The sequence below is a fragment of the Patiria miniata genome, unplaced genomic scaffold, assembly GCF_015706575.1.
Source record: "Patiria miniata isolate m_02_andy unplaced genomic scaffold, ASM1570657v1 HiC_scaffold_21, whole genome shotgun sequence".
Taxonomy (NCBI): domain Eukaryota; kingdom Metazoa; phylum Echinodermata; class Asteroidea; order Valvatida; family Asterinidae; genus Patiria; species Patiria miniata.
This window is the reverse complement of record NW_024037060.1, coordinates 3,834,752-3,861,842: the sequence shown is the minus strand read 5'-3', so window position 1 is coordinate 3,861,842 and position 27,091 is coordinate 3,834,752. Positions and strand designations below refer to the sequence as shown.

The 27,091-nt window shown below is 39.9% G+C and overlaps 2 protein-coding genes across 4 annotated transcripts in view; one reads left to right on the top strand and one right to left on the bottom strand.

Moving 5' to 3' along the window:
• Positions 1–1,003: 1,003 nt before the first annotated feature.
• LOC119729502 (aminopeptidase N-like) lies at positions 1,004–14,215 on the top strand. 2 transcript variants are annotated; one of them, XM_038202081.1, is made up of 19 exons: positions 1,004–1,168; positions 1,701–2,363; positions 2,557–2,830; positions 3,120–3,240; positions 3,672–3,817; positions 4,507–4,620; positions 4,957–5,094; positions 5,508–5,639; positions 6,364–6,542; positions 8,725–8,825; positions 9,898–10,034; positions 10,372–10,599; positions 11,289–11,365; positions 11,525–11,647; positions 11,894–12,061; positions 12,227–12,364; positions 12,595–12,676; positions 13,093–13,246; positions 13,350–14,215. In XM_038202081.1, exons 1-18 carry the CDS (start codon positions 1,146–1,148, stop codon positions 13,234–13,236), a joined length of 2,988 nt encoding a protein of 995 aa, XP_038058009.1. In that variant the 5' UTR covers positions 1,004–1,145; the 3' UTR covers positions 13,237–13,246; positions 13,350–14,215. The 2 variants fall into 2 exon arrangements, with proteins under 2 accessions (XP_038058009.1, XP_038058008.1); XM_038202080.1 differs by having other exon boundaries at positions 13,093–14,215.
• Positions 14,216–14,997: 782 nt separating this feature from the next.
• The window catches only part of LOC119729500 (extended synaptotagmin-2-like), a 29,885-nt gene continuing 17,791 nt past the window's right edge, over positions 14,998–27,091 (bottom strand). For both annotated transcript variants that reach the window (XM_038202077.1, XM_038202078.1), the window contains 10 exons: positions 26,791–26,865; positions 25,805–25,891; positions 24,861–25,010; positions 23,803–23,853; positions 23,085–23,326; positions 22,249–22,341; positions 21,455–21,589; positions 20,276–20,381; positions 19,772–19,821; positions 14,998–19,358 (listed from right to left, as the gene is read on the bottom strand). In XM_038202077.1, coding sequence (XP_038058005.1) covers positions 19,328–19,358; positions 19,772–19,821; positions 20,276–20,381; positions 21,455–21,589; positions 22,249–22,341; positions 23,085–23,326; positions 23,803–23,853; positions 24,861–25,010; positions 25,805–25,891; positions 26,791–26,865 — 1,020 coding nt within the window. In that variant the 3' untranslated portion in view covers positions 14,998–19,327. The remainder of the gene's footprint in view (positions 19,359–19,771; positions 19,822–20,275; positions 20,382–21,454; positions 21,590–22,248; positions 22,342–23,084; positions 23,327–23,802; positions 23,854–24,860; positions 25,011–25,804; positions 25,892–26,790; positions 26,866–27,091) is intronic.

The following is a 27,091-nucleotide window of genomic DNA, read 5'->3' as shown; positions in this document are numbered from 1 at the left end:
GATCTTACCCTTTGTGGTGGTTGTATGTGTGTTTTTTCGGCGACGATATCGCGACATTTTGGCCAAGGGATAAAACGAAATGACATGTACTAAGACAAGATATCCCAGACGCGCACATACCACAAGCTTCCAGAGGGAATGGGATGTTTTGGTTATATGTACTTTCATTTGGACTCAGAAAGGTGATGCACACTGATTATTTTTTCCTCAAACCATCGAGGGTTTGTGCTTGGTGGCGCTCTCCAGAAAAATAGTCGCACATTGCCCCCCCCCCCCGACTAGACTAGGAACGCGGGTCTAGATGGACCACGCACTCTTCGAATTTTACAATGTAAGCGGGGGTGTCGTTGGTTCGAAAGATCCCCCCACCCCCATCCCCGCCGATCGCCGAAGAGTTCCACTTTTTTTTCTAACTTGCTTGGCCTCAAGATGTAAAATAACTTGTCAGTCCTGGCAATGGAGACCAATTTAATGACATTTAGTTCGAACCCCGACGTAGGGAGCCCAGGAGGTGTCATGGAGTCAGTGTTCTTGAACAAGAGACGTTACTACAGCTCTCCAACAAGGAGTAGATGTGTTGCTGGACATTAACTTAATTAACCCCAGCCCTCTGAGCTAATTACGCTACAGTTCATGACAAGTTTTGGCCCTAAAACTCCATATGCATGTACGCCTACAAACTTGACTCTCACCGCGAGATGACGCAATGCGGTTCATAAATCCATCGCGTTGAAGAATTCGAGCCTATCGTCCCGGAAACGTACAAAATAAATGTACATGTACACTTGACCTGCTACGAACAAACATTTGACAGGGTAAAAGAGAAATGGTTGTCACGAGACTTTTTAAGCACTACAAATAATCCCTAAACTCTAATATCGGCAAAACAAACAAAAAGTGGGTCACTTACTGAAGCAGGTTGATGACGACCACTGATTGGTCGTGTTGTTTGAAGCACATGTTTTGTTTGCGAAGTTGGCAGGGTTCAGAATGGGTGTAACGCGTACTTTGACCGTCACAAAGGTTTGCTCGTTTTGGAGACAAACACGTATAGAGAGGCTCCATTACCGAACCAGCCTGGAAGAGCATTTTGTGGCCTTGCAATTCCTGTTTCGGTACGGTTCTGAGACCTGGTGAATATCGTGATGGCTGACGAAACAAAACACGGGTGAGAAGACTCATTTCAATTCTGTCTCGCATTGAAGGTGCGAGACTCGATTGTTCAAACCTTACACAAAAGGGAATCTATATCCTTTTCGGCGCTAGATGTTATAATTCACCTTTCATGTTGAGGCTACCACGTCAACACTTTCAGTGCACTACAATGATGTTTTTGTCAACTTGAAAAAGTGTGACAAAGATTTAATATATCAAATTTTTGTGCGGTAGCATTCGTGAAGATACCGACGGAGATTGTTTATATATAGGTCTACTTGTAGTGAATTTTATTTATTTAATGGGGGGGGGTCCAGGAATCATCTGCAGTTTCTCAAAAACAAATCATCAACAAATATAGATTAAATTAGGCATATAGTGTTTTTTTATAAGCCGGCAAAATTGAAGTCGATACCGACCCATCCGTTCGGTTGACTACTGGTATAGCTTGGGCGCGCAAAACCGAAACATCCGAGCATCACGGCGAATCTACACTACTGTAGAGACTACGATTATAGTGGCACTTATTGATCTCATACTTTTAGCTCTTTCACAGAAGATGTTCGAAAGTACAGCAATCAGAAAAGGTACAGCGCAGAAGAGGTTGCCTCGGGAGATGATACCTCCACACGCAAGGGGAAGGGCATCTTCTGCAGTCCCCTCATGATCTTCTTCACCACCGTCACCGTCTGCATACTCATCGCAGCCGCGGCCTTGATGACGTACTACATCCCGATTGCTCTGGAGCCTACCCCAACAAAAGCACCCATCGAGGACCCTACCATACCCCTCATGCGGGGGCGGCTACCGACAACCGTGGTACCCCGCTTGTACCAACTCACCCTGCGCCCGTTCCTGTACGACGACGATGTGGCCGACTCCAAGCTTGGTAAGAGATTCACCTTCGATGGTCAGGTGACCGTCAGAGTCGAGTGCATCGAACCGACGGATGAGATTACTCTACACTCTAAGAGCATCACACTTCACAAGAGTCCCATCGTTCGCAGTGTCAGCACTTTGGATAAGACGACGGACATCTTCGAGAGCCTAAAGACTGTGGAGGAGTACGCGTTCATGGTCATCAAGTTGAAAGAAATGATGAATCCCCACCAGGAATACAGCATCGACATGGAATACTCTGGTATTCTAGGAGACGACGAGGCAGGATTCTACCCTAGCATGTATCTGGATCCATCGAACAATACAAGGTTAGTCAAGATCCAATGATTTCCAAAACCTTACGGTGTTATTGCATTGAAATTTATTGGATCAGTTGGATCTATGATTACACACAACACAATATGCCTCTAGGTCGGGTACAGTCATAATAGGCAATCAAACAAGGATAGCCGAAGATTTACAGGACATTCTAAAAACGTCAATCTCTTGTATGCATTTTAGATACATCGCGACGACTCAGATGGAGGGACCGTACGCACGACGCGTGCTTCCATGCTTCGACGAACCAAGTTTCAAAGCTACCTACGAAGTTCATCTGGAACACCGCAATGACATGAGTGCACTTGCGAACGGCTTGGAACTCGAGACAGTGAAGATCAATGACCGTTGGTCAAAAACGAAATTCACGACTGTGTATTTCATGCCTACCTATCTCCTGGCTTTCATAGTACATGACTATTCGAATATATCTGTGACCAACGACAATGGATGCTTGGTAAGCCACTTCCAACTGAAAAAAAAAGAAATACCCCGCCCAAAAAGAAAGAAAACCAAAGGATACAAAATAGACATTTTAAAATAGATATTTTAATATGTAACACTTAAGAAAACCAACGAAGTACAATCCATCAACTCAGTATCAACCACTACTCGATCCAGCCTTACCATATTGAAATGGCAACCAATTGACAAATGCTCCCTAAACAAATTCAGTCAATTTAACGATCCAATTAGCTCAGAAATGTCGAGATGATTTTCGCTCCTATCCTTCTTTCCGTTTGCAGATTCGCATTTGGTGTCCGTCACATCAAATTGAATACGCACCCTACGCACTGAATGTCTCCAACTTAGTTCAAACCTATTTTGACACGTACTTGGACTATCAGTACCCACTGGCGAAACAAGGTAACAGCATGTATGATATTACATGATCAAAACCAGTCCAGTCACACCAATGCAAGCCTTGGACAGACTTATTTATAAACACTCTAAAAAAAACTCTGGGTCAAAATGACACTATTCTGGGTCAAAATTACCATTTGTGTCAGTTTTGACCCAGAAAAGAGTCAGGCCCCACATGACCCTTAGGGTCAAGTCCGACCCGGGACTTTTTAGAGTGTAAGATAGATTAGACTTTGAAATTACAAAGATGGACTCATCACTTGTTTCACTATTGATTGTAGATTGTATTCGGAAAGCATACGCTGCTGAAAACTGGAGCCTATTTTCTAAAGGAATTCTTTGATTTTCGATATGATCAATCTATTCCGAGATAATTTATACCAATGAACTGACAATTATTAGATTGACCTTTTGGTTTATTCCCATTGCCGCAGATCACATAGCGATCCAGGACTTTGGTGCAGGTGCCATGGAGAACTGGGGCCTGATCACCTACCAAGATAAATACCTGCTTTACGAATTAGAATCCGTACGCGAAACCTTCTATTCACTGATCATCACTCACGAGCTGGCACATATGGTAATTATCAGTGATTCAAAACTTTGGGGTCAAAGATTACAGATGGCACTTTGATCTGAGTACGGATGGTGCAAACAGGTACCAGAATGATTGTTATCACACGCCTATAGCTCCTGTCAAATCTATCATAAATATGTTCAATTTATTTTCCTTAAGGGACAACCAACTGAGATTTCGTAACAGAGTAGTTGTGATAAATGTAGGAATCAAATGGCCCACTCTGCTGTAACTCAGTGATAATCTAAAACAGTATCAATATTTACAAGACCAGATCATAACTCACAATTTCACGAAGTGTGGAATGACATGTTAAGTGGACATGACATTGAACAAAAAACTCAATATCCTCCTAGGTTCTTAATTCGAAATAACACTCCCAACCAAGGTTTGTCGAAGGTATATTATAGGCCTAATTCAAAAATGAGCATACTGATCACTTGACTTTTGATAGGCACTTGCCTAACCGTACGGAATGATCCCATAGAGACAGTCCGAGTCTCATCTTTATTTCAGAGTTTGAGGCAGTGTTTAGACAAAAAGACCCATTTTCTTTATACATTTGTATTTTGTGGCAAAAGGACAGGAGTTTGAAACACATGTCATGTCAGTGAAATTAGTTTTTGGTTAGAGATTGATGACACTTTCTTTCTGATAAAGTTGTGAAGTGTACAAATATACTTTTCCCCCAGTGGTTTGGCGATCTGGTGACCATGGAATGGTGGAACGACCTGTGGCTTAACGAAGGCTTTGCGACCTACATGGAACACATCGGGATGGACCTTGTGCACCCTGAATTCCGAACCGTCAGTTAAATGATTATTTCCGAATGGTTGTGGCTAACTTATGTTATTTAATTAAGCATCCATACTAGAGTTGTGACTTTGGAAGACCGACAGATGCATGTATGTTTATTTAATGAAAACAGGCACTTATATTATACAAATAAAGAAAGGCGTCATGTGTAAGGCTAGATATCATGTTCGTCGCATATTGAAAAGTTCTGTTCAGATCTTGCAATCATCTTTGAATGGTACGTGTATTATGGTAGTTACAAGAAGTCTGGCCCTTTCCTTTGTAGAAATATTCGTTTTCGCTCTAAGGAGCAAAATCACTTACATCCACTTTCCTTTTTTTTTCAGCCTGAAACCTTCTACACCGACACGATTACCAGGGGCTTAAGTTCAGACAGTCTGGGTACTTTGCACGCTGTGAGGGCACCCGTTTTCGCAAACGATGAACACATAAGTTCCCAGTTCTCAAGAATATCGTATCAAAAGGTATGACAACTAGAAAATGAAAATCGTCATTTAACTAATCTTTATGCGTTCTGGCGTCCACATATTAACTGTACAAACCAACTTGTGAAACTGCAAAATGTGCCTGTGTTTCTATTGTTAACACTGGACCTATTGTTATTGGTGGGCCGAGCCGTGATCAGGCAAACACACACGGAAAAGTAAGGTAGCACTTAAACGACTAACCAGAATCAGACTTGACCGGTAGTTATGCCAAATTACATGCAATAAATTATTTTATTGAATTAAATCCGTACGGTTATAGATTGTACAATAACATCATTTTGGAAATGCGAGGGACATCCTTTTCATTGACAGTGTAACAGATTATTGATAGCAGTATAGTCTCTCATACACACTGACAACTTTTTTGGGTTTTTTTGTCTTTTCTACAGGGAGGTTCCCTTTTGTGGATGCTGGAGCATCTCCTTACACTCGATGTGTTCAACGCGGGAGTTAAAAACTACCTGAAGGAGCGAGCTTACAAAAACGCCAACGCTGAGTATTTATGGCGTCAACTGACTGCTGTACGTCCAACCTGACTCCTGAAAAACTAATTTTATTACTCTCCTTCGGTCGAACTTTGTTCGACAGTGGTATAAATCCATCATATACATATATTTACCTATTTTAGCATCCAACTCAAATGTATTACTTGTGGGTCACTTTATAGTTTCAGATAACGGAAAAGTGTGTACCTTACTCTAAAAAAAAACCCTGCCGGTAAAATAATCAATGTGCAAATATTTGAATGTAAGTTTAAAGCATAAAATTCCATACGTTTTACATCAGGATTATCATTTCATAATATGCTCAGAAATAATGAGTTTATATTGATGGGCAGTAGCGTATCAGGGTTTGTTTTATGGCCGGGGCAGCAAAAAAAAACTTCTATCACCCGGTCTGTATTCGTTCGTATACTAGTTGTGAGCTCACTGTGTTGTTTGGTTTTTAAAGAGGGAAAATTTCCAAATAATCGCCCGGATAATTGGCCTCACCCTCCCTTGACTAACTGCGGACTACACCACTTTTGATTTGTTTCTACAACTTGGGTCAAAAGCATGGTATGCACTGGAACCACACTATACAGGAACTAGACTTTTCAATTTTTAGCGGGGTGCTAATTCGAACCCTCTACCTTAATTTTTGATTTTGGACGACAAAGCGATCAGTCAAAAGTTTGTGTTAATTTCTCATAAAGGAATAAACTGCATCTTATTCAAACCCCTTTTATTCTATCCAAACTATTAGGCAGATAAAGGCAAGGGTGACAATGACATAAAGAAGATCATGGACACATGGACCCTACAGCGAGGATACCCGCTAATCACGCTGACAAGATCGACAGACGGAAAGGAAATAGTGGCAACTCAAAAGATCTTCCTTCAACTAGATGCGACACTTGAAAAGGAAGAATTTGGAAATCTTGGGTAAGAGCAGTGTCATTGGTTTATTTCTCTATAGTTTTAAGTATCCAAGACAACACTTGGAACAACAATAGTAGTCAAGCTCCATTTTCATTTAGTGTAGGCCCTAAACAATCCAGCGGCGTAGCCAGTGTTCTTATCCTAGGGAAGTGGGGAGGAGTGGGGGCAGCTGGATGCTACAGTGGAGGGAAGCCCAATTTCATGCGTGCTTAAAGACACAGGGATTTATTTTCACCGGTCACCCGACCTCCGTAAAATCGAAGGGGGGGGGGCCAATAGCAGACAATAGCTGGCGCTATGCGCTTTCCACGGGACGTGAAAATAAATAGCCAATCGCGAAAACAGGGTTTTCGTACAAAATAAAAAGGACTGGAAGAAAAGGGCACTTTATGTTAAACCCGCTAATCATGGTAACTTATAAGACTGTGCTTTTTGCCAAATTTCCAGTGGGGGGATGGGGGTCATGAACTTCTTAACATTTACTTTTCTAAAAATTCGTCTCCTCGCCGAATCATTTTTTTTGGGGGGGGGGCATGGGCACAGAGTGGCGTCCGCATACTGCATTCTTTGTCAATGGTTTCTTCTGAATGTATCAATAGGTACATGACCAAACGTAATGTTCTTACCTGTAATCTTCCATATCTTGAAAATATTCTCCAAGTTTCGGATGTTGCAGAATTGTAAGGGCAGCTAAACACATCCGCTTGAGCACCACAAAATCACTTGCTTTCGAAAGCTATATCCGCCGCGGACGTTCAGGCTTGCCGTCAAATGGCGGTTATCCTGGGGAATTTCCGTTCGTCCTAGGCTTGACGAATTAGCAGCATAGGCGACGAACTTAAACATTAGTTATTTGGATAGCAGAAATGAATGCACCATTCTTCCTTCAGCATGTTTTTTGCACAGTCAGCTCCTAGCCCTGGTGGACTCCCTTTCCTCCCTACGTTAGCCGTATTGCAATGAAGACTTCGTCCAACCTGGGCTAAGTCAGCTCCAAACATCAAATAGCCACATGGGCGTCGCGAGGGGGGGGCAAGGGGGGGCACTTGCCCCCCCCCCCCCCCCCCCCCCCCCCCCCCCCCCCCCCCCCCCCCCCCCCCCCCCCCCCCCTCCCCTGGAAAAGCAAAAAAAAAAAAAAAAAAAAAGGAAGAAAAAAAAAAGAAAAAAAGAAAAGAAAAAGAGGCGCGAAGACAAAGTGGTGTAAATTTAATGAGTTGGGGGGGGGGCAAAATGTCCCTGCCCCCCTCTAAAACTGAAAAATGGGGAATGTGTTGAGAACTACAAGCATTTTTTGGCAAAAAAAAATTTTGCCCCCCTCTAGAAAAAATCCTGGCGACGCCCATGAATAGCCACTCAATTGTTGAGAAGTAAGACAAAAATACACATTCCGTAGAAATAAATCCACACATTATTGCTCCATTTTCCACTCACATTTTTTTGCCGCATAAGAATTGCCGTATCACTTTCTAAATGGATGTAACTGGTGATTAACTCCAAGGCATTTTCTTGTCTGCATATTTGTGTGAAAAGTGAATGGATGCGTGTCAAGCAAACAATACCACTGCGGCATTAGGAGAAAGGTGATCAGCAACCCAACGCGTGATCATTATTCCAACCAATCAGCGTACATCGCGCCCCAAATCACAGGTGCTAAAGACAAAGGCTTTTGACTCGTTGTGCGAGTGCTAGGGCCGAATTGCGTCTTTTCCAAATGAAGCGTTCCTATAAACTTGCGCAGAACTAGCATCAACCCTTAACATTTAAGAAAAAATAATAGGTTTGACGTGTGATGAAACAGGAGGACTTTAGGCCTACATGCAAACAGTTTTTAAAAATATATACTCTTGCGGTCTATCCAAACTACTCAAAGAGTACACGACTGTCTTGATTTCAAATGCCATCGCTCTTGTCAATGGAAACTAAATGCATACGTTCATTCTATAAAAATTCAAACTTCCATTTTCCTTGGTTGACGAACTAACTTCTGATATCGTTTGGTTTTGTTAGAGTCCAACCTTAATAAAAAAATCTGAAAAGAATTTTTATAGTAAAAAAAATACTGTCATCGCAAAACCATAAATGAAATGGAAAACGTTTAGCGTGACATTTTCTTTTAAATCGATGTCGCATCTGTTTATAATTTTTTTTTAAAGATTGTCTTTTTGGTTCTTTTTCATTTGCATAGGTATAAATGGTGGGTTCCCCTTACCTACATGTACGCGTCAGGACGCCCTAACCAATACGATGATCCATTGAGATTCTGGTTAGACCCGAGTGATGAGAAAAGTTAGTATATCACTAATATGACCATGTATGGTGTAGAAAAATAGAAGTTGTGAGATTTTTATAATGTGGTTATTGTTTGTATACTGTACGCGATTCTGGTGGGTCGGGTTTTTATCTCCTGCCCCAACCCAACGCCCAAATCTAACAACATGTTATTTTGAAAGTTTGAAGTCATTTTTAATGGTACTTGAATGGCAAATTATAAGACAGGAAAAATGCCACACTTTCAATCCTAAATTTCGAGAATGGCCAATATGGCAGTTAGCCTATATCATTGTTGCTGCTAGTCTAGCAAGTGTGTCAATCACTTCTCAAAAGTGGGTGCCGGGGACATACCTCGATCAGAACCAATGCGAGCGCGAAGCCCTAACGGCGTGGGGCAGAACATTTTGGATTCTAGGCGCTCTGTGGTGCGATCTGAGGCACTTTGGGACCACTTTAACCATTTTTTTTTTAAAGCAAAAGATCATTATTTAAACACAATTTTCGAGTTTGGTATCGTTGAAATCAGCTATTCGGAGCTATAGATTCATATGTAGGCTACAATTTTGATTCGGGGACGAACAAAGTGGGGGGACAAACGATATGAACCCCCCCCCCCCAACACACACACACACACACACACACACACACCCATACTTGTTTCACATGACTAGTGTGGACTTTCCATTGCTTTCGTGTAGTTAAGAAAAACCAGTGAAAAAACTCATTTTTCTCAAACTGTGAAAACTCTTTCAACCCATTTTTTTTTCTATGATTCCCTTTAGTGTTTCTCTTCATTCTGCTACAGATAAACCTAACCCAAAAATGCCTCTAAACCTGTTTTCCAGAAATGGGGAAACACTGTGTGGACGTGGGCAAGTCCACACAACGTCGGTGCTACCTACATTATGTGGACGTCTTTTGTTCGGAAGTCCACACTGCGTATGTAAGACAAGCTCACGTAGACCCACACACAAACGATATGATATCTCCCGTCCCCTACCGATCGGCGCCAATTTAGTCTAGATGCTATAAAGGGGCTATATAATAATGGTCATAATGTGGAAAGATTTTTTTCTTTTCTTTCTAGCGACATTCCAGCTACCGTCTAGTACGCCGGCCGACGATTGGTACCTCGCTAATGTCAAGATGACCGGTTACTATCGCGTCAACTACGACGAAATAAACTGGAATCGTCTGATGGCACAAGCCGAGCTTGACACCGAGGTAAAACATCATTTATTTTCATGAAATATTGAGTTTAATCCCTTTCTGGAATTTCCCACGTGTCGTTAACAAATATTCCATTTCTTATGAGCCACTGACACACAATGGATGTGAAGGACCCAAATGTCCCTATCAATTAGTTTTAACGATAAGGTTTTATCAAATAGAGCCCGGCAAAATAATTAAGTTTGACATTTTCCTTAGAAAGAGTTACAAGAGCAAGACGCCCTATTTACGTTTCCAGGACTTTGCATATCAAGAGTGAAGATATATGTCAAACAGTAAGATAAACAGCTCATTAACATCAATATAATTTTGTATTGCTTTATGTATTAAGGCTTTCAGCGAGGAGAATAAATTGGGTCTGCTGTACGATTCCGAGAACCTGGCCAAGGCGGAGGTCATCAGCATGGACATCTACAAGAGTTTCGCCAAAAGTTTCGAGAACAAAACCCTTGAAACCCGGCGAGCTTTGCTGCGTACTTCCTCCTACTTTGACAAGATGCTTGCGGGAAGGAGTCATGACATCAAGAGGCGTTCACTGGGTAATCACTCTCCAGTCAAGGTGCTTGTTAAACGAGATCTCATTTAGAGAACAAGCTCAAAGTTGCACAAAAATGATATGGCGGCATGTGGTGTGGCCTATAGACTTTGCAACCTGATTCGATTAAGGTATCCTTGATGCGGGTCAAATTCAGTAGAAAAAAAATAAATTTAATTTATAAAATATTTGCTGGGAAAAAAAAAATCAGTTTTTGACCATAATTATTTTGATATTGAATTAAATATTTTGTTGGTACCACTTTTATTATAGTCCGTAGCCTATACATTTTGTCATGGATATATCATGAATGTTTCATTTATCATTATAACTTCCTGTTTTCATTGAACCTTTGTGATATTTACGATCTATCGGCTTTTTACCGATCTTTGATTGAACCAGTGACGTAATTAAGGTGGTCATGGAGGAACGTCTCCCTCTCCCCCTCCACTTGAGGCCTCCCCTTGTGCCCCGCCCTCGTTAAGTATTTGAGCGAAGGTTATTGTTGAAAACCCATTGGTTGCCCCCTTAAAAAAAAAATGACACCCCTAGGTCCCCTAAACCTAATTCTCACCATGTGCGGCCCTGAATTTCAGGCTTCGATATAACCATAGAGCAAGGAACAGAAAACTGTGCAATTTCAAAAATTGAGCTGATAAACGTCCACGATTGTTTGACCATGGGCTCACTTGGTTTAGCTCTGTTACTTTCAGGCTTACATGAAACAGTTAGCGGACCCGCTGTACATGGAATCTGGTTGGGATGAACATTTTGTGCCAGATTTGCCAAGGTAATTTTTAATATTTTAATATACCTATTTTACTTAATCACGACTGCGCATTTCCTGAACTGAAGCGCGAAAGAGTCGTTTTTAATCCACTTGATAAGCAGATTTTACAAAACCGGGGAAAATGGCACATTGTTTTAAATCTTCTTATATTGCTTTCAGTGGCAAACATGGCAACAGCCAGTTTGACATCACAGCAACAGCCTGTCGCTATGGTCACGATCATTGTGTCTCCAAGTCTACCACGCTTTTCAAAGAATACATGGGTGATCCTCAACATAACACGTAAGTTCACGTCTAATAAATTCCCTCAATCTACACTCTTGGTAAAACCTGTGTGCAAATTTCATCCATAATTTCACGGAGCCCTCGCTGACGTCAGGCTTTGTTATGTTATTGTGTGACAATGAACGTACAAAAAAATCTTCTCCTTTGTATGCAAGGAGACCTATTTCGATATGAAATTTGAGAACTTTACAGGGTCAACCTTGCTGAAGAAAAGTCCACTGTTATAATACCCGTTTGTCACAGAATTCCTAAGAACTTCAGGAAGATCGTGTACTGTAACGGCATCCGCTTTGGTGGCGACTCGGAATGGAACTTCGCGAATGGCATGCTACAGACGAGTGGCGACACCTGGGAACGATCGCGATGGATAAGCGCCCTCACGTGTTCTGTGGACCACTCTCGTCTCCAAAGGTAAAACATCTGATACTTTCAATGTAACTTCGTATCGAGGAACTGTAATGTAACGGATATTCTGTGCACGTTTTGCTATTATTTTATTCAGAAACTAGTTTTCAGTGTAACTAAAATGACACTATGACCCACACTAACTTGATGACGTCATGATTTGTTCTGTAGATATCTACAGTCGATGTTCGACCCAAGTTTCAGTCGAAATGATGCTGCGCTCATGCTTGTGGGCGTGGCCGAAAATCCCGATGGGTACGAGGTGGCTTGGGACTTTGTACGCAACAACTGGGAGGAGGTTCGCAGGATGTAAGAGCAAAATTACTATTCTTTATTTCATTTTTCATTGGATTTTCAAACTTACTTTATGAACCCTCATCTAAATATTATTTTAGATGGATTTTTTAAAGATGAGACTGAAAATGAAGGTCTCATGACTTTGCCTGTAGAGGAATTGCAAAAAGAACATGAATATGAACATCTCTATCAATTAATTTTAGAATCTTAGGTTATCCAGATTTTGGTTTTGTGTTCTCCAGGTTTAAAAGGAACCACCAAATGTTAAGTGATGTCTTGGAGGAGATAACATCTCACTTCAAAACTAATGAGCAACTTCAGGAGGTAAGAAACAAAAGAACAGAGTCTCTAACACAATCGGATTTTCTTTTAATTCAGTGGCAATTATTAAATACACACTTGAAATGTGGGTGGCATCGCCATGTTTGATACGATTAAATCGGTTGTGGGCCTTAATATGAACTATTTTCTCACAACTTCATACCAAAGAAAAGAAATGACTGTGAACCCCAGACTAATTCCAAACGAATTGTCTTATAATGATGACACTCTGATACTTGGTGAGTGGGATAACCATTGATGTCTGATCTCCACACACATTTTGGACAAGCATCTTAACTGTATGACACATCTTAAAGTCGCCAAGTCTGCGTACTGAACCCGTCATTCCAAGACCTCCCAACTGCCATTCTCTTTCCAGCTGGCGATTTTATAAGTTTCTTCCATTATTTTTTTCGTAGCTGCTGGATTTTGGAAAGGACAGCGATCTCGGCTCTCTGAAGACCGCTTACGAGTCCGCAGTTGTGTCGACTAAGGTCAACATCCGATGGGTGGCCAACAAAGCAGCCGACATGGAGCGGTGGATTGCCTCAAGAGTCCAATGAGATGGGACGGGGATGGTGGTGAAGTATGGAACGCCAAAGCTGCCTTCAGTAGAGACTCGTTTCGTCGGACTCATCAATGATGAATTTGCAAAATGGAATGATGGATTTGTCGAATGGAATGATGACGAATCGAGTGATATGAACTATTGAAGGCAGTTTGGGCGTTCCATTGTGATCATGATGATGAGAATGATGATAATGATGGGGGAATAAAATGGTGATTGTAATCGTGCGCTGCATGAGAAAAAGGAGAGAGTGGTAGTGAATTAGGTGCAAGTATTCAAGTCATCCAATTTCGAGTCAAGTGAACAGTTATTATTCAGTTAAAGTCGGTTAAAGTGTGACAAAGCACTCCTTTGTTTGTCATTGTTCACCCCTTGTGATTTGAGTTGTGATTTGACGTGGCACTGACATTTTGACTTTTAATGGTCTTAACAACAATGAATCTCCGCAAAAAAAAAGATTTTGCTTGCATTTCGTCGAGTAATATTGTATACTACTTGATTCAGAGAAAAAAGTTCATGCCACTGTCTAAAACGTAATTAGGAGTGAAACAAGAAAATATTTCCTCCATTTTTCCACTTAATTATGATGAGTGTTATTGTTTATTGTGGTGAATGAATACGGTTTGCGTTTGATGGTGTATTTTTAATAAATTTCGGAAAAGGATGATATAGATTAGTGAGAGGTCCCCACGATGCAAATCGACCATTAGAATAGGTTGCGTTTAAGTTGTCCATGCAAATAAAAAGACAGTATCTTCTTTTCAGTATTTTTTTTCTGCAAATGTTTATTTTGAAAATTGTTCAACGGGGAGAGATCTTTGCCATTAGCACTCTTTACCAGTTATGAATATATTACTAAATGTAACATTAGGGAGAACTCTTATCGTTATATTTTCGATAATAGGGAGACACCGGTCATTAGGGAGACACATAACTGTCTCCCTAATGGCACAGCCCCATATTTGTTGCTCGTGGTTTAATTAGTAAAATATACCGAAATTCGTGGAAAAAGGACAAGGGAAATTGGGGCAGGGCATACTTAAGTTGGAAAAAAAAAATGTGCACAAGTCTATGGGAGAGCCTCCCTATTCACATTTAAATTGATTTTTTTTTTTGCAGGTCTATGGGAGAGTCTCCCTATTCACCCATTCCCGGTTATTAGATTATATATCTCATCATTACTTTCTTGCGCCAATAGGCCTAAGTGAATAGAACATTTCGAAATCTGTATAAAAAAAATATATTCACTTAACAGAATTAATACGCATAAAATTAGTATGAACAATAAGCAACAGTATTATGCAATATAGTGCATGTAACTGTTAATCGAAAAACCAAACAGTTAGGGATATTGAATGTCCATGTAATGAAGTACTAACATGATTGTTTGTAGATGGATTATACAGTAAACTTATTATTAGATGTTTGTAATGTGTGCCCGTCTTTTTAGTTGGCGTCATTTTAGGAATGTGTTTACCTATTATTAGTTATAATCATCACTTCCATAAAGTATTATAGCTTGTAAGTAATCAACGTGAAAACAAGTTCACGTAACTGGATATTTCGTATTATAGACGCCTTGCAGCTGACGTCACATCCGGCATGTCTTTTTGCTCATCTGTAATACGCGCGAATAGACGCATCGTACTTTCATTGTCAATGGATTTGCATAACAGAACCCGTCTTCCGTGAGGGCGCACTGCGCATGTGGTCTATTAGTTCCACGGAGAAAGTAGACACTGCGAAATTGTATTTTATGTGGTAAATACTGGTTTTAATTTGCACTGTACAAGTTGTTGATAGTGAACCAACAATTAATCAACCAATCAATCATGACACCACTGATATTTTTACAATGAGTTTGTAAACTGTATTTGTTAGACATTACACTGCATCGCTCTGTTCAGCCTCTGCAAACCACACATCGTAAAGCAGTCCTTTTTGAAAATAATCAAAACGTAAACGTAACTCAATCAGGCTAATTAAATCCATATAATTATTGTTACAACTTTTTCAGAGAATTTTGCATTTTTTTCTTCTTGAAACTGTCCAAACGTCGGCAATCGTCTCTTCGGGTTTTAATACCTTCAAGTGAATAACTCAGTGCACTTCGTGACAAGAACGCGTACGTAACTTTACGCTTGAGTTGACATCTTGTGCATTCATAATCACTGCTCTCTTAATGTAAAAGAGTGAAAAAGTCACTCTCCAAAAGAGTGAATCTCTATATAAAACCACTCCAAAAGATTGAATCTCTAATAAAAACCACTCCAAAAGAGTGAAAACCACTCCAAAAAGAGTGAAAACCACTCCAGAAGAGTAAAATTTCCACTCTTTCGAGGAGCCACATAAGGGACAACTCTTCCCTTATGTGGCTCCTCGAAAGAGTGGAAATTTCACTTTTTTGGAGTGGTTTTAACTTCTTTGGAGTGGTTTTTATACGAGATTCGCTTCATTGGAGTGGTGTTATAAGGAATTCACTCTTTTGGAGAGTGACCTTTTCACTCTTATACATTTAGAGAGTGAATTTACAAAACCGAAAAGAATGCCGCTGATTGCAAGGGAGACGTCCATTTTAACTAATTTCAGATCTGAAAGCAAAAATAACAAAAACGAATGAGCACAGTAACTACCGTCTAATTTTCGCGGGAAAGTCCGATATTTTTGTTTCAAAATCAAAGGAATGCCATAAAAATAATTTAATTAAACTTGATAAATCTCATGTGAGAAATTTAAATTACTTTACCATTCCAAGTGAAATGTTTAATCCAAAAGTACTATTTTCGCTGTAATTGAAACAGGTAATGTTACAAGTCCCGTTTCCGACCCTGCTAGTCTATGTAAAATAGTCACTTAGTTTGAACAAAATGTTTACATCATTAAATTAGACTATTGAAAAACTTAAACGCAAAAGAACAATTAAATTAACCAATTATTTCCTTGCTGATGAATACCCACCTACACCATCATTTCAGTATTATTAGTACGAGAAAATATTGTAAATAAACGTCACCTCCATCAAGTTGCACAGTGAAGGACCGAAATTCATCCCTAGCCATAAACTTCACACTTTATCACAAATGGCTTTTTGAATGTATAATTAATGACCACAATGTAGCCGAGGATCCTTTGAGATAAAAAACGAATAAACTGTCTGTCTGACTTGATGAAAACCCCCCATGCACACGATCAAGTCCTGACATCCCAACCCACACGTTGCACCAAGACTTGAGGCCTACATTGGAGAGGCTTAAATAAGCACCATAGCAGCCTAGCAGACACAAGTCTGACATATACTCTACATTTGTTCAGCTTTTGCATTGGAAGAGAAATATGTGTCAGTCTGATATGTGTCACTTTATGAACAATACGATAATCTGTCCTTGTTCAAAAATACTTGATATGAATATAAAATGCAGCACCAGATATTGACTGAAGAGTAATAATAAAAAACGGAAAGTTACAAAAATATCTAACGAACTCTACCCACCCAAAACAAACTTTCCACTCCTATTTTACCATCAAAGTACCTTAAAATACCTCTACCGTAAATTGTAAATGGCATTAACAAAAATAAAAACCCTTATACCACAACAGCCTGTTAGATAAACCCATTTGACAAACACATCCCCCAACAAAATATCCACATCTAAATAAAAGCAAACTGCATTGACAGGTAAAATGTCTAATCTCAACATCAAAATGAAAATTAAGTGCAAAACAAATTGTTCCGAAACAACTCGAAACATTTGGAAGATCAAAACAAATTACCTTTGGTTTATAACCTATTAAAACGCTTTTTGATCTGAAAACTGTTGTGGGGATTTTATAAGCAAAAGCATTTTTTTACTTTACCATCCACTTATTATTTCAGTTAGTAAGATCTAGTGTGTATAGCTGTAGTATATCTCTGTGATCATTATGCAATAACAAATATAATCAAATGGTTTAATATACGCCAATTCACCTTCACATAAATCCAACGAATATCTAATATAGCAAGCATAAATTCCATTTTAGTGGTACATTAGTGGGGAGGGGGATTCGGGCAAGACGATCGTTTTATAACGAAAACTCAAAATTTTGAATCTTTTAACACTTTTCCCCGTTTTTATGGAATTTTATTTGTTAATGGTATTTAAAAATCTTGGTGTTTAATATTAATTATTTTTATGTTTTTGTTTTCTTTTTGAAAGTGAGGTGTCAATATATCTCCCTCTCCAACACCTGATATGCCACGACTCCACTCTTTGCTGTAGTTAAAATAATGAAAACCTCTTACCATGATATAAAAACCACAAAACGACAATACTCTTAAATATGCTTTAAAATTTAAAACCCACTAACTTCTTATACACCAAACACCCACTCAATCTACAAAACGTGATATATCAATATTTTAAAACAACACACTTTAGTTATACTTTTAAAGAAGACGTGTCATACGCCTTTTACAGCTGTCTTCATGGTCGACAATGCATATGTACTCCTGTTGTGAGCTTTTAATCTCCTCTTAAAATAACCTCAATATAAATACCAGAATACTGTGACTAAAATCTGGCGTAAAAATATAATTCAAGTCCATATAATACAGTAAATCGAGTCCAACAAGAGACAGCTAGCCTCTTCTTGTGTTGTCCAAATGTGCATAACTTTCCAGTGAGGAATCCCCACTTTGAAAAAACTTTAAAATACTTTTGAGCTGTGCAAAAGAGCCACTTAATACTGTATGCAACTTGTCAGCCAATTATACATTTGGATACAGAAGAGTGTGTATATTGGCTACCGTGAAACAAACCTCTTTTGTGAGTTTGTGAAGTTCTGAAAAGGGAAAGAATGTGCGCAAAGTCGATGGAGAGTCAAGAAAATGTTCTAGTATTTCCTGACAAAATTGGAAATGTTTCTCAGTCCCAGATACATGTCTTTTCAACAGTTTTGCAATGAATGACCTTCATTGAGATGATAAATGAAGAAAAAAGTGGCGTCAGGTTGCAACATTTTTCTCCCTGAAAGAAATGGGGAAACTCAACGTTTCTGACAGTATACTCAGCCCGTTGTCAGATACTCTTATTGCTCTCTTCATTACGCAAACCTCCAAATCTTATACAAGCTTTTTCACTACTTTTGAGAGCTCCATAAACGGGGCAACCTGCTTGCGCGTACTTATTTCCATGTGCGTATACCAAGAAGCATGCAAACCGTATTTTATTCTGAATGTGCACAAAGCCATGGTGTCTTCGCGTGAACGTCAGGCGTCGTCGGCAATGCGTTCCAATGTCTCTCCCAGTGGTCTCCCCCAACTCTCTCTTTCTTACCGTTGAGGGGGTACTTGAGCACCGAGCCCATGAATTTCTGCTGAGAGCCAAGTAACATGCATGCATGGAGTCCACAGAACAGACTGTTCAAAAACACCAGATTGCACTGTGTCGCCTTCTCATGATAGTCAGTTAAGGATTAATTGTGTATGTGTGCTCACTAATTAGTACGCCATTAGGCGTTCTTTGTCATTTGTGTGGTTGAGGGGGCTCTGCATCAAGTCCACACCAAATGATATTTTTAACGATCTTCAAGGCACAGTGTTGGCAGGCAAGCTGTGTGGTCTAAGATTTAGCCATTCCAATGAATTTAGAAGTAAAGTATTTTGGTTCCATATTTTAAATTTCACAAGATCACAAATAATCTGTGAGAAAAAGTGCTAGCTGACTTGTTAAAACACAGAAAAGTCCAACCCTGTTTAAGAAAATATGAATACTGTTACAAAATGTCCAAGATGTGCATGAAATTACATTTACATGAACTACACTGTTCTCCCAATAAATACTAACCAGCCTCAATAAATTTTACTTCGTTAAAAACATTAATTTGTTAATTCTCCATAAACCTTTCTACCTCTTTTGGGAAGACAATGCACCATGCATCCCTGTCTATTAGAAAAGGGAAGATCTCCCGTTACCAAGTAAAACGTCATTAAGGTCATTGACCTTTGACCTGTGATGTATTGGTTACTTATCTTCCGAAGCAAGAGGAGCATCCTTGCTAATCTTGAAGTTATTGAAGACACTAGGCGAGGACAATACTGGGAAGATCTAATCTGAATCAACAGGCTTCAAAATGTACCTGGTAAGATAAGCAAGAGAGAAAAACTCTGAGAGACAATTCTAGAAGAAAAAAAAACAGGAACAGCAAACCAGGGTAAAAAAAACCCCAGATTTTCTTTCATATCGTATTTTCTTACCTGAATATTTATGTTTCAAATACTTGTGATCTTTCTGGTACTTAATAAGTGGGTAACATTTATTTTGTTTCATGACTTTCCATGATGGTTTTAAATTCCAGGATTTCCCAGGATTTTCACTTTAACACTTTAAGCACTTGGGCTTGTGAGTTCACTCGATGGGAACACAAGGTTTTCCTACCAATTAAAACAGCTGAACGAATCTAAAGATTCATACAGTTTTAAAAAAATGGTTTTCGTACTGCTGTTTTGAATTTAAAGAAAATTTGAAGCACTGAAAGGGATGTGACCTTACCATTCTGTTGTCGCTTTGCTCAGGTCCAACTCCCCAAGCTGAATCTCAATCTGGTTACAGGAATATAACAAATCATTTGTTTAAAAAACAAGGAAAGAGTGTCGAAAAGAAAACCAAGCAAACGCACAAATGTAAGTTCAAGAAAATAAATGTATATTAACGATGTTCATAAATGGGATCAACTATTTAATCATGGCCAAATAAAGGCAGAAAAACAGCATAGGTGTTTTATTTTTGACAATTTAGGCATTCGAATTGGTAAGAAATTTTGTTGATAGGTTTTGACAATGGAGCAACAATCAAGTCATCGAATAGTCCACTGCCTGATAACAGGGTGGGATCGAGAGATGTTGAATTCATTATAAAATTCATTACTGGAGGATCGTTTGCTAAATAAATCTCATCTGATTAATCATAGGGTCCAACAGAAACACAATGCCAAAGTCAAATTTGTTCAATGGCCGTGTAGTTTATTAGCCAAAGACTTTACTCAAGAAAACTAACCTGACCAATCACAGGGTCCGACAGAGAGATGAACCGGGAGCTATCTTTTACCGTGACTTGCAGCGCCCGAGTACTGACCTCTTCTGCTCTCATCATATACTCCAGTCTGTGGGCGATAAAGTTCAAAATGAGGGGCTGAGTTAAATCTCAGGTTTTTTCAAAATCTTTTAACCTTTGCTCTACGAGAACCTAAACTTGGTTGGTCCTGTACCATCCCCACTCCCCCACCTCCCCCCTCCCCCTAATCTTTGCCATTTATTTACGCATAATCCAGCGATCGCCAATACTATAAAGGTGGAATCATGCTCATGCACATGTGCTCGAAAACATTTCCGTCATTTTTTGGGTATATGTAGCCTAAGGTGTGATGAAATAAAAACGACTATTGTGTCTGTCATGAAATGAGTACAAAAGGTACTTTGGAGAGCTGTTTTTCAAGTCCTGTCATGCCTGTTTCGACCCGAACGTGCAATTTGTGTAAAACTCGTCGTTGCGAGCAGCAAACAAAACACAGTAAATCGTGACGTAATAAACAGGACTCCGTGTAAAAGTCGTCGTTGCGGGCAGCAAACAAAACACAGTAAATCGTGACGTAATAAACAGGACTCCCGATGCAGAGTAGCATACACGAGTCCAGTTTATTACATCACGATTTACTGTGTTTTGTTTGCTGCCCGCAACGACGACTTTTACACAAATTGCACGTTCGGGTCGAAACAGGACCTGAAAAATAGCTCTCAAAAGTACCTTTTGTACTCATTTCATGACAGACACAATAGTCGTTTTCATTTCAGCACACCTTAGGCTACATATACCCCAAAAATGACGGAAATGTCTTCGAGCATTCCACAACCTCTTTAACTTTTTTAACCCCTATTGGTTCCATAAATATGGAGTCCAAGTTTTTTCTTGCACGGTTACATAAAATTGTGTAAATTCAGGATACATTCTGTAATGCTTTCTATCTCCAAAACAAATAAAAAAATTAGTTTGAAGTCAATTTTAATGATACTTGTGTGCAATTTTAATGATACTTGTTCGGCAAATTACACAGGTCAGGTGTACCAGGGACACAGAGACTGTCACACTTTTGGACCCCAAATTTGTGTATGTGAGCGTTTTGCCAACTCATTAAATGGCTTCTAATTTTGGCCATCAAGATAACTCTTCATGCCTTACGTTTCGTCATAGACTGGCTCATGTGTGTCCTTCACCTCCTTGGTCTTACGTTTGCTGGCTTTCGACTTATCAGGAAGCAGGTATGTTCTGACGTACGTGTCGGGCGGATCATCAGAACCACGACGCTTGATGTCTCTGCAGGAATAAACACAGTGCAAAAGATCGGATAAACCAGAGAGTATTCACACTACAAACCCTTCTACGTTGGCTTAAGAAATATGTGTGCCTTCCAAAACACGGCAGGGTTTTGGAGCGTTACAAATAAAGGATTCTAATTTGACAGTAGGATAGATATAATATTTCAATGGTTGACTTTATAGTCTTTGGTATTGGACCAAATGATTGGAAATGCAATATTAATACACAGACCTACCAAGGGTCATGCCTCTGGCGTGTGTGACACACCAGAGAGGCAATTCACACACTCATCGCCGGACAATCGTAATCGCATGCCTCACACTAAATTGTTCTAAGACTTAACTTTTCGGGGTTGTTTTCGTGTTTGGTTTAAGCATTTTGTTGACTTCGGTTATGCGCAAAGATCGTATAGCGCCGCGCAGCATGGATCTGTGTGAATGACAGTGGTGGTTCAATCAAATGTGTTTCTGGTTATGGTTGCAAACACAACAAGAGACACCCTCGTCCCCAGGGCCGGCCGAGGTTACATTTTGATGGCCTTTGTCGCTCACACTGTCACACTCCCAGCTTTTGTGTGATCTTGGCAACTCTGAATACACCACATGAATTGTTTTGTTCCCAGGAATTAGGGCAAAAAAACATGGTTTGGCACTTACACTCCTTTGTGTACAACTATTATCAGTCGATTTCTGGGTGTGCTGTACCTAAGAGTCATCTGCAGCTTGCCTAGTGGGGCATCTTCTGTATCCCTGTAAGAAAAGTTTAAGCGGTTGTCAACCCAAAGTAACAGTTTCAGCAAGATCAAAAAGATCCTCAGCCATTCTTGCATAGAGTCCACGGTCATGTCAAGTGATTCTCCATTCCCAAAACATCTGCATCCAACTTCAAGAAACCGCTCATTTTTACCATTAACCAGTTCACGCCGGGATTATTTTGACAAGAACGGAACGAGGCGCAGGATTACTTTTCACTCGACCTCAAGCCAGGCGGGTTGAAGCCATCACCCTCAGGCAGCACACTCATATTTCCAGCCCCGCTTGCTGCGAGCGGGTGGCTGACTGATATTTTCCGGCCTTGCTCGTTGCATGTTTACCCATCAGGCGTTCCGAATACCGCAAAACCTTTGCGTGTATACACGTCATCTGACACGAACAGGTTAAATTGTGTAAGACAATAGGTTTCTTTCTTCAAACGGTGTGTGTCATGAAGTTGAAATCAACAGGGCTTGCTCAGTGACGACCATCTCTGTAGGAGTACTGCAACTGCGTATTTTACGCGATCAAGCCCGCATTACGCATTGTTAAAACTGTTCCAAACACGCGCGCTTGTTGCTCAAAATGTGTACGAAATACGACGCAACCGATGCGCGTTATGCAAGTTGATGCTCAAAATGCCGATGCACCTGGATGGTCTGTAGGAAATGACGTCATTTGAACGAGACCTACTGATGAGCAAAATTGCCAAAAGCTGGACATGAACATGGCACACTCACTTTGAGTGCTGCACCAGTCTTTTCCTCAGCTCCGTATCGCTGACCGGCTGCGCCTGTTCAGGGTTGGACGACACCGACATGGTGTCCGGCTGACTGGGTTTGGTCAGCGAGTCACCCTGGGGTCCTGCTGGGATGGGTTGGTCCACCGAGCTCTCCCTGAAGACGGCAGCGGTCTCTCGTGTGGGTTTCAGCTCTGGGCTGTCAGTGTTTGCATCATCAACGTCCACACTCGATTCAGACATCTGTAACAGAGGTTGAATTAAGAAAACTTAACAACAACAAATATTACAAAAACAATGGACTGTTTTTATTTCATTTTTTTTTTCTCATATTTTCACAGTGAGCTGGATGTGACTTTCCTAAAAGGAAGATTCAGCATACATGTAAAAGTACAAGGCCCTCTAATGCCATTCAGTTCAATCCGATCAGTAAGCAGTTTGCAAACAACTTTGTATTTCTCAAGCAAAATTAAGAAAAAAGTACAAATGGAAACTAAGTAGTTTTATTGAAGTTTCAATTTTACAAAGAATCTTAGAGGGCATTAAACCCTAAGACGATAGGGGTTGATGCCTAATACCGGATTATAATGGTCATAGAAACTAATCTATCAGGTCGAGTTTGGTCATTAAGCTTAACCACTGAAAGAATTCCAAGTTTGGTTCTTTTGAATATCGTTACTATTTTTTTTAAATCTATATATTCAGTTTCCTTTACTTACCAAAACAGCTCTTGGATTGGTTACCTTGAGGGTCTTTTTACGCTCCAATCCCTAAAAAGACAAATACAAGCCCCCAAAAATGTATGCATCAGTGCCGTTTATTGCTATTGCCCATCTTTGCTAAGCTCATCCTCTTAATAGGACTGGAAGCACAATTGCACAAAAGACACAAATCTACCACGAAAAATATATTTGAAAGCAGACTGTGGATTTGATACCAATTTCCAAAAGTAAAATTCCACAAGGACATCCCATATCTCATAATTATGGTGTTTTTGCAATTGTGTCAGAGAATTTGGACTCAATTATTAGTTTTCATAAGTCAAAACATAAACCCTGAACACTAGTAAGTTGACTTAGTCGGTCTCTGAAAATTGAAACAATTCACCTGAACTAAGGGGTGGGTCATTCCGTAATTTTTTGGGTCCAAGTGTGACATTTTAATGTCTCTGTTACACCTGACCTGTGTCATTCATCATACAAGTATCATTAAAATTGACTGTAAACTATTTTTGGTTTGGCAGATACTTTGCTTTACATAATCATTCCTGCAGACAGAAGGCATTCCAAAGAGAGTGTCCTGAATTTACAAACAAAAATCTTATATCAGATGTAACAGGCACACACACACACACAATTGGACCCCACATTTATGGCTTGACCAAGGTCTGAGATCTAGACTCTGGATCTGATACACCGTGCCCTCTGGAGACGTGCACACAATAGGGAACAAAAGATTGTATGCGTCTCCACAGGGCAATTTCTATAGATGAATACGTCTCCACAAGGTTTTCACGAAATAGATATATGGATTTTACTCAAAAACTAGGAATTTCCAAGGTGGGTTGATCCGTCGCAAATGGAAGAGTTTTAGAAAAGGGATATTAAGTCCGAATTTCAGCCAAGGAAATTATTTCTGGTTAAAATAAGAGCATTTTGAAACTTCACTTTCAAACTCGAAAACTTTACTACACGAGAACAAAGAAATGTCTCCACAGTGATGTGATACAAATTTTAGTATGTGAGCGGGGTCAGGTATGTGTACCCCTCAAGCTTACCCTGAGACACATCTTGAGAGTGACCAAGCTATGAGGCCCCGAGCCATCCAGCTTAAACGGCTGCTCCAAGGCCAGATTGGGAGCCAGGAGCAGATTCTTAATGGGTAGCATCAGGAGGCCAATGCAGCGATCCTTCCTGCTGTCCATCACCTGAGGGGGGGGGGAAAAAGGGGGGAAAGGGGGGGGGAAGGTAATCAGGTTTTTATTACTAATAAATAATTACTTTTATTCCTACAAATGTACCATTAGGGAGACACGTTATCGTAGTTTCTTCAATAATAGGGAGACACCAGCTTTTAGGGAGACACACAACTGTCTCCCTAATGGTGCAGCCCCCCTTAAGAGGCAAAATTTTATTGTCGCAATTAGGTTATATTTGTTGCTCGTGGTCTTATTAGTAAAAATACCGAAATTCGTGGAAAAGGGAAAAGGGAATATTGGGTTAGGGCACATTTAAGTTGGAAAAATTTTGTGCACAAGACTATGGGAAAGTCTCCCTACTGACCCATTCCCGGTAATTATTATTATTACTATTGTAAATGAAACCATGTGGGAGACACTTCAGTGTCAAAGTTATACCTTTGGGAGACGTGGAATTAGGGAGACATTTCAATATTTTCCTAATACCTGAGACCCTATTTAGAGGCAAAATTTTACGGTCGGAAATAGGCTAGATCTATTGCTCATGGTCCAATTAGTAAAATGGCCAAAATGTTTGGGGTAGGAAAAGGTAAAATTGGGGTTAGGGTTCAGGAAAGTCGGAAACAATTTTGTGCACAAGTCTATGGGAATGTCTCCCTAATGGTATATTTTTCGGTTATATTATTATTCTTAGTATTATTTCATTTCTGGTATGAAACCAAGCATTCCTCAAAGAGCGTCGATGCTACTCTCGTTCGCAAGCCTGAACAATTTAAAAGGGTAAATTCTTGGATAAGATTTACCTCTACTTTCAGGTTCTGCAGACTCGGGCTCTGGACCAGGAAATTAAAGACCTCCTCCCACACAGGAGAAACTGTCTCACTCTGAACCTAAGACAGATTGAAGAAACAACGCCAGATGTTTCATTACAAAGGAAAAATAAACTAATTTATTTTTGATGTCCAACTGTATTCTCATGAATAACAAATCAATCACAAGTGGGTTCATAAGTAACGGGGGTGGACAGTGGACAAAGTAATGCCTTTATTGCAGTTGATTTGAGTAGCTTATGACTGAAGTTGTTAGCTTAAGAGTAGTTGGTGTATAATTTTCATTGTTCGCAGCATGTGCATTGAGCCCTAGTAATTCATATTCCGGGGTATGGGTCCGAGTACGAGTACTCGATTTCTTGCACACTCGTTTTCTCGCACACGTGTTTTTCCTGGCACAATTGATTTCTTCCAAAACTAATCAAAAAAAGTAAAATAACCAAAAAAAACAAAAAAAATTTCATCAACTCGGCTCAACAAGCTTTGCTTCTTTATGGGCCCCTCCGCAGTAGCATTCATACTTATTATTTGCTTATCTTTGGCTTTATTCAAAATGTTTTTCTGCTATTCTTATATAAGATTCTCATTTATAAGATGGAATTTTGCGACGGGGGTGATATAATTCAAATTAAGTTTTGCCCTTCACCGACGTTTAAACACTGTATACTCACTGAGGTAACACACTGAGTATACAGTGTTTAAACGTCGGTGAACGGCAAAACCTAATTTGAAGATTCTCATTGTCATTGATAGTTTGGTACTGTGGAAATAAACTGAACTGAACTTGATGTGAGGCTGGACGACTTGTGATTGACTTGTGATGACTTGAAATAATTCTGTAATTCATTCAACTCAACTGTGTTATTCAACTGTGATTGCGTACAATGAATGGCATAAGAAGAGAGAGGCAAATCCCTTGAATGAGAAGAAAATGTTTAATAAAGTGAACTGTGACTAACTTGGCTGGTTTTACTGTCTCGTCCAACGGTCATCGTGACGTAAGGATGCGGCAAAGATGAGGAACGACTGGAGATCTGAGCGAAAGAAGATGAGAGATACAACAAAGCTAGTTAGAATCTGTGAACTTGTCATTTGAGCTCCCCCCCCCAAAAAAAATCAATTTTGTTACCTCACTTAGATGAACATAACCAAAATGGTCCACCATATAAGAATCCAGTGTTGAACAGTAGGCATATCCCAACAGTTTTCCTACATACTAATCTTTGCACTGACTACATAAAAGAGAAGAATAATTTTGGA

What these genes read in the sequence shown, in the direction of transcription:
- LOC119729502 (XM_038202081.1), top strand. Translation starts at nt 1,146, where the DNA reads ATGGCTGACGAAACAAAACACGG. An exon ending in GCTGACGAAACAAAACACGG is followed by an intron (nt 1,169 to 1,700) that starts GTGAGAAGACTC and finishes TCATACTTTTAG; the next exon opens with CTCTTTCACAGAAGATGTTC. An exon ending in AGACCCGAGTGATGAGAAAA is followed by an intron (nt 8,826 to 9,897) that starts GTTAGTATATCA and finishes TTTTCTTTCTAG; the next exon opens with CGACATTCCAGCTACCGTCT.